The sequence below is a fragment of the Sceloporus undulatus genome, chromosome 1 (assembly GCF_019175285.1).
Source record: "Sceloporus undulatus isolate JIND9_A2432 ecotype Alabama chromosome 1, SceUnd_v1.1, whole genome shotgun sequence".
NCBI classification, from domain to species: Eukaryota; Metazoa; Chordata; class Lepidosauria; order Squamata; family Phrynosomatidae; genus Sceloporus; species Sceloporus undulatus.
The window spans coordinates 208882063-208889074 of record NC_056522.1 but is presented as its reverse complement, the minus strand read 5'-3'; the positions used below and the strand labels follow the sequence as shown (position 1 = coordinate 208889074).

At 50.4% G+C, this 7012-nt stretch overlaps 1 protein-coding gene across 2 annotated transcripts in view; it reads left to right on the top strand.

Annotated features, from left to right (window-relative positions):
* The window catches only part of GAD1 (glutamate decarboxylase 1), an 84614-nt gene that overhangs the window by 1732 nt on the left and 75870 nt on the right, over positions 1 to 7012 (top strand). The window contains exons 2-3 of one of the 2 annotated variants that reach the window (XM_042480328.1): positions 125 to 284; positions 6882 to 6944. In XM_042480328.1, coding sequence (XP_042336262.1) covers positions 215 to 284; positions 6882 to 6944 — 133 coding nt within the window. In that variant the 5' untranslated portion in view covers positions 125 to 214. Of the gene's footprint in view, positions 1 to 8; positions 285 to 6881; positions 6945 to 7012 lie in introns of those variants that run through there. The other variant, XM_042480337.1, reaches the window with a different exon arrangement.

Sequence of the window (7012 nt, the reverse complement as noted above, 5' to 3'; positions counted from 1 at the left end):
CCCCCCAGCCTGCCAGCCCAGCCTCCGACCCACTGAGGTCCCTGGCTTCTTGTGCCTCTCGGGAAGCAGCGGGTCCCCTCCAAGGCTCTCCCCCGACCTGACCCTGCCTCTCTTTCCCTTGCAGCCTTGGCTTCGGGGGGCTGAGAGAGAGAGAGAGAGAGAGAGACCCTGAAGGAAGAGAAGCTGGGACCCAAAGGCTCGGACTCGGACCCTGATGGCAGCCTCGGACCCGTCCGCCTCCAACATGGCCCAGGACCCCAACCCCACCAATCTGCGACCCACAAGTAGGTCAGGAAGAGGCATGGGGGGGCGGGAGAGGGGGCGGCAGGGAGGGTGTTTTGATCCGCCTTCGTTTTGCCAAGCTCCCAAGGATGCCCGCCTCTCCTCCTTTCCAGCCGAGGCTTCCATCTCCCCCCCCCCAAAAAGAGCCAACCTGATGGCGACCCTTCTTTCTCACCCACATCCAGCTCCATACATACATGCACACACCCCTTTCTTTGCCTCCAGGGCTGGAACCGCGCTGTGGGGCCAGTCGGGCTGGTTTCCTTTGGCTTCTGGGACCGACAAAAGGATCCGGGGGGAAGTCGGGGGAAAAAGAGGGGAAACCTCTCCCCCAGATAACATGATGGGGCTGAAGGCGGGAAGAATTTTTTTGGGGGGGGAGTGATAAAGGTCTCCGTTGTTTATTCAGGGGGAGAATTCCGACCTTGGTTAAGGGAGGGGGCTGTTGAAAAACACGCCTGGGTCCCAGAATCCCATAGCCTTGAGCTGTGGCCGTTAAAGCGGTGTCAAAACGGATTAATTCCGCAGTGGGCAGGCAGCCCCAGACACAGGCTGAGGATGATGATGGCTCTGCCCAGACAATTCAGACAGGCGCTCAGGAACCAGACACAGGCCCCGAAAAAGCCACGTCGGTGGAGGGGCACTGGACCGGCAGAGATCACCTCCGGCGACAAAGGCCCTGGAAAGGAAGGGAAAGCTTGGCCAGACCCAGCTGAGGGCTCTCTCTGGGGCGTGGGGGGAGGTTTGGGAGGTTTTTTTCCCGGTCTCGAATAGCTTTTTGCCCTGAAAGGTTGTGAAGCATGAAGAAGAGCCCGACATAATTGGGATTATTCTGATGCCCTGGAAGGACGGAGAGAGCGCAGACAACGAAAAAAGGCGCCTTTGGAGGGGGGGGGATTGGGGAGGGTATATTATTATTGTACTAATAATAATAATAATAATACATACTAATAATAATAATTAATAATAATAATAATAAGTTCCTCTTTTTCTGCTGTCAGTATCCCTGTTTTGTTCTCTTATTATTATTATTTTATTCCCCGTTTATTAAAGGAAGCCCCCTCCATGCCACCAGTTTGGTTCAGAAGAATTGCTGGTAGCAATAAAAGTGTGGAGAGGGGTGTGAGGGGCTTATGGGGGGTTATACTGTGTCGCCTTCCAGCCCTTTGGAGGAATGCGCCCCACAGCTGGAAAGAACAACGGGAGCGCGCCTTGGCTTGCCTTCCCTCCCTCCCTCTCCCCAGCGCGCTTATTGTTTCCCGACGGCTGGCGCGTGCCCGTGCGCGCTCCCGACCTCTCTCTCTCTCTCTCTCTCTCTTTCTTTGGTGGAGGGCTGTGGAATGGGAGGGAGGCAGGGTTTGGCCCTCTTCTCCTTGTCATGTTCGCACCTAATCTTTCTCTCTGCCCAGGGTGGCCAGATGTAGCCCTCCTTTCCTTAAGACCTGCCTTGCATTTCAGCCTTTCTGCCCAGGAGGAATTCCAAAAGGTCCTTCCTTTTGAGCCTGACTGAGGAGCAGGCATTTATCTTTCTATGAGTGGTTTAAAAAAAAAAGCTTTTCTTTGGTCCTGTCCACCCTTTTTCTGGAATGTCCTGCTTTGCGGTGAGGACACATCTGGTCACCCTGTCTCTGCCTGGTTTTGGGTGGGGGGAGAGAGAGAGAGAGAGCTGTTTGGGTCGCCTGCCACTCTTCCCGGTTCCTCTCTCCCTCCTCCTTTGCTGGCCTTTCTCCCTCCCTCCTTCCTTCCTTCCCTCCCTCCCCCGCGTCCTCTCGGTGTCCTTCTTGGACACTCCAGTCTCCTCCCTTTCACCTGAGGCAACCTCCTCCTCCTCCACCACCACCACCATCACCTCCTTTTCTTCTTCCCTCTCCTCTTCCTCCTCCTCTTCCTCCTCTTCTTCTTCTCCCTCTCCCTCTTCTTCTTCTACTTCTTCCTTCTCCAGCACCATCACCTCCATTTCTTCTTCTTCTTCTTCTTCTTCTTCTTCTTCTTCCTCCTCCTCCTCCTCCTCCTCCTCCTCCTCCTTTTCCATCACCATCACCCCCTCCTTCTTCTCTTCGTCTTCATCTTCCTCCTCTTCCTCGACTTTTTTTTCTTTTTCTTCTTCCTCCTTCTCCACCACCATCACCTCCACTTCTTCTCCTCCTCTTCTCCTCCCGGCCCTCCTTCTTCTCACCACCGCACCCCCCCCCTTCCTTGCTCCTTTCCAGCCCGCTGAGTCTCACCAAAGCCCAGGGCCCAGCTCCTCCTCTGTCGCTTTCTTCTTCTTCTTCTTCTTCTTCTTCTGCTTCTGCTTCTGCTTCTGCTTCTGCTTCTTCTCCTTCTTCGCCCCTCTCTTGTCTCTAGCCAGGTCTCGCCTACCTTCCCTCTCCTGGTTTCTTCGCGCTTTTTGGAAACGGGGCCCTCCTCTCATTTCCCACCCAGGCCGTTCAGACGGAGATGCAAAGACCGAGCCTCTTTGTGCGGAATAACCCCCCTTCCCTCCCCATTTTGCTAGCTGCTGTTTTCTTCCTTCGCTTCCTTCCTTTCTTCCATCCACAAGTGCTTTCAGTGTACCCCAAGCTTTCCTTTTTTCCTACTCGCGGGCTAAAATTTCCCTTTGCCAGCCTTCTTCAGCCTGTTCTCAGTTCTCTGTCCAATTCTCCTTTGCTTCACCTGGCCACCATTTCTCTAGTATGCAGAACATGTGTGTGTCTGTGTCTGTGTCTGTGTCTGTATCTTAATCACTGAATTATGTGTTTTGGACTTTGAACCCATGGGATGCTACCTTGTGATAAAGAACATTGGTTTCCATGGAACTTGCATGATTTTATTGTAAAAAGACTAAATTTGTAAGAACACGGCTATGAAAAGCTCTTAATTTGGTTATTGACGGTAAAAGAAGTGTAATCAACTTTATATTTCTGGGCTTTATTTGTCTTATTCTGTATACTTATCACAGCCCAGAGAGCGCTTTGTTGTTGTTGTTGTTGTTGTTGTTGTGTTTGTCGCCATTTCTCTAGGGCCGCATCTCCTTCCTTGCCTCTGGGCGCGCCCCCTACAGAAGATCCAAAGGGAGGAAAGACCTTGTTGTTGTTATTGTCGTGTGTCTTCGAGTCATTTCTGATTTATGGCGACCCCAGGGGAAGGCCATGGCAAACCTCCTCTGAACAAACCTTGCCAAGAAATGATAGGTTCACTTTAGGGTCGCCATAAATCGGAAACGACTGGAAGGCCCACAACAACAAGACGGATCTATTGCAGGGTTTTCTTGGCGAGATTTGTTCAGAGGGGCTTTTGCTATGGACTCCCTTCCCCTTTATTTCCGACTGGTAACTTCAAGACTGCGAGCCAATGACCCTTAAGGGGGAAAAAGCTCCTCTTTCTAAACTGAGGCACATACAACTAGGTGTAGGGCAGCAAGTGAGTAAATCAGCCGGACTTAATCTCCGAATGAAGACCGTTCAGGGGGAGGTGCAAAAGCCGAGCATCTTTCTGCGGAAAGGTTTCCTCCCCGCTTCAGTGATTTTTCCTAGCTGTCACCTTGCCTTTTCCTTTTCCTTTTCCTTTCCTTCCTTTCTTCCATGCCCAAGTACTTTCAGTCCAAGCTTGGGCTCCTGGATCCCCAAGATGTGTGTGTTTGTGTGTGTGTGTGTGTGTGTGTGTGTCTGCCTTGGCAGGGTATTTCCATAATTTTCGGAGAGATTTATCCTCCCTATAGTTCTGTTAGAAGCAGTCAGAAGCTTTTCCGTTCTTGAAGCTCTTGCTAAGATCTTTCAGGTGTACAAAAAGCTCCCTAGAAATTCTTCTATTAATTCCGACTCTTCCATAAATAAGAACAACAACAGGCGGAGTGGATGTTGTTGCTGTTGTTTGTTTGGTTTGTTTGTTTGTTTTAAGAAGCTTGGCCTTGCCTCCAATTCACTTTGGAGCCACAATCCGATCCCCCTTCGGTCTTTCCTCTTCAGCTTCTCTTCCATCTTCAGCAGCTGATGAAATGCTGGCGTTGTCTCTGGCGGCGGTCTTTCTGCAAGGCTCCCAGTTAGTCGCTCAACTCGCCCAGTCTCACATATTAGGGATTAAAAGCCCGCGGCCGAATAGATTCACGCGGAAGCAAATCCCCCTGAATTAAGTGGCTTTTAATGTACTTAGGCGGGGAGCCTCACTAACCCCAGCAGAACTATATTTCCCCTTCGCCACGCTTCTGAGAACCGCTTGCTCCGCTGGGAAATCAGCTCTCTGTCCCGCTCCTTCCTTCCAGGAGCCTTTTGCCTGGTTTCTCTCTTTTTAAGAGACAGGGATGAAACGAGAGAGGGGAGTGTTCCTTTGTTTTGATTTTCTCTCCCTTCCCAGTTGTTGTTTTTCCCCTCGCTTTTGTCTCACTCTTGGGCTTTTCCAGGTCCAAAACACACTGCAGAAATAATCCAGTATGAGACGGCTTTAACTGCTCTGGAACAATGCTAGGTAGTGTTTGTGAGACACGGGGCCTTCTCTGTCACAATAAATTACCGTTCCCAGGATTCCCTAGCGCTTGAGCCAGGGCAGTTAAAGAGGATTCGGACTGGATTATTTCTGCAGTGTGTTTGGGACTGCTGTTTTTCTGCAGCTTCTGCACCATGAACAAGCCTGGGCTCTGTGTGTGTGTGTGTGTGTCTGTGTCTGTGTCTGTGTGTGTGTCGGGGCTTCCTTTGGCCCCAATGGCCCTGTCCTTGTGGTCCCTGTGTGGCCCTCTCCCGAGGTCCTCTGCAAAGAGCAGGCCGGGGCTCTCCTTGGGGCGACTGGGAATCCGGCTCCTTCCCTTTCAGCACCTTCCAGCTGGACAGCGCCCCAGAGATCCCAAATCTCTTGTGGGTGGAGAGACGTTGCCTTCCTCTAAAGGGGACCCAGGAGGAGGCGAGGGGCCTTGGGAAGGGGGTCTCCCTCCCCCCGTCAATCCGGCTCCGACCTAATCATGCAAGTCCGATCATCTAGTCAAATACTATTTTTCACCCAATTAATTCCTGAACTCTTCCGTGACCCCATTTCATGCCAGTTTATTTTAAGCTGCCACTTTCCTGGAGCCCGGCCAATCCATTATTCGGAGACAGTCAGGGCTCTTTCTTTCTCTTTCTCTCTTCCTGATGCCCGCCCCCTTCCTAGAAGCCCACCCTTACTGCCTCCAGCCTGAACCCAAAGCCCTCCTTTGGAAATGAGAGAAGGGGGGCTCAGCCCAGTATCACTATGCTGTTTGTTGTTAGCTGCTTTCCAGTCGATCTGGACTCATGGCAACCCTGTGCATGAGACATTTCCAAGCCCCTCAATCCGCTACCTCCTTGCTCAGGTCCCATAGGCTCAGTCTATCCATCGGGCATGTGGTCTTCCTCTCTTTCTACTTCCCTCCACCTTCCCCAACATCATTATCTTTTCCAATGAGTCATGCCTTCTCATTATATGTCCAAAGTATGACAGCCTCATACAGTCATCTTGGCTTCCAGGGAAAGATCTGGCTCGATCTGCTCTAGGACTCATTTGTTTGTCCTTTTGGCTGTCCATCCTCAGCACTCTTTTCCAGCACCACATCTCAAATGAATGGATTTTCTTCCTGTCTTCTTTCTTTACTGTCCAGCTATCACATGGTAACAGGAAAAAGGGCCAGGTGGGTTGGCTTCTTTCCCTTGCAATGGTGTTGCTGTTATCGAACAAAAGACAAGTGCGATCTGTGCAGAGGTAGCAGGAAAATCGGCTCCTCGACCTCTCTTGGAGCAGCGGCTGTTGCAAGATCCCCGGCTGCATTGTCCTCTAAGCAGGTTGCTCAGATGTCACCATGGCAAAGGAGGACGAGGCGTCGTAAAAAAATAAATGTAGGACATGGAAGAAAAAGAGAAGACAGGACCAAAGAAAAGCTAGTAACACTCCTGTAGAAACACTTCCATGCTCAGGCTCAAAATAGGGGACGTTTTGGAATTCCTTCTGGACAGCAGGATGAAATGTAGGGAGGGATATGTCCTGGAAAAGGAGGACTGTGTGGTCACCCTGCGTGTAAGAGAACAACAGCCATGTCTATGTAGGGATGTGATTCTGTTTCATAAGTACACATATCCATATGAGATCAGTCACGAAGGTAATCGATTTTTTTTTCTCTTTTAGAGAGGTACAGGCGGTTTGATGGCCCTTGCATACATACATTGTAGCTCCGAGAAGGGAAGGGAAATTAAAAACGTGTTCACCGGGGAAACAGGGATCACCCCGTTAAAACTTTCCAATCTCGGGTGCCTTGTGTAGTCTGGTTTGTGGGGTCGCAAAGGAGAAGCCAGGGGTCCTCTGCTTATGGCTGGTTATGTTGTTTGCCTTCAAGTCATTCCTATCATGGGGTTTTCTTGGCAAGAGTTGGGCAGGAAGGGAGGGAATCGTGTCAGGAAATTCGATTCGCAGCCCAACACATGCCCGAAAGCTGAGTCCTCACCTCCTAGTAGATTCTGTGCGACCTCTAGTAGAATAACTAACACTGATGTTACAACACGTTTTTATATACTGAGAACTGCGGTGATTCAGAGGCATAGTCCGGGCTAATAGCAGCGGCTAGGAAGTGTACATTTATCTGTATACAAGGCGTGTAAATCTTTTCTTTCTATTCCTTGTAGCCTATGACACCTGGTGTGGGGTGGCCCATGGCTGCAGGAAGAAAATCGGCCTCAAGATATGCGGTAAGTGGAAAGGGGCAATAATAATAATAATAATAATAATAATAATAATAATAATAATAATAATAATA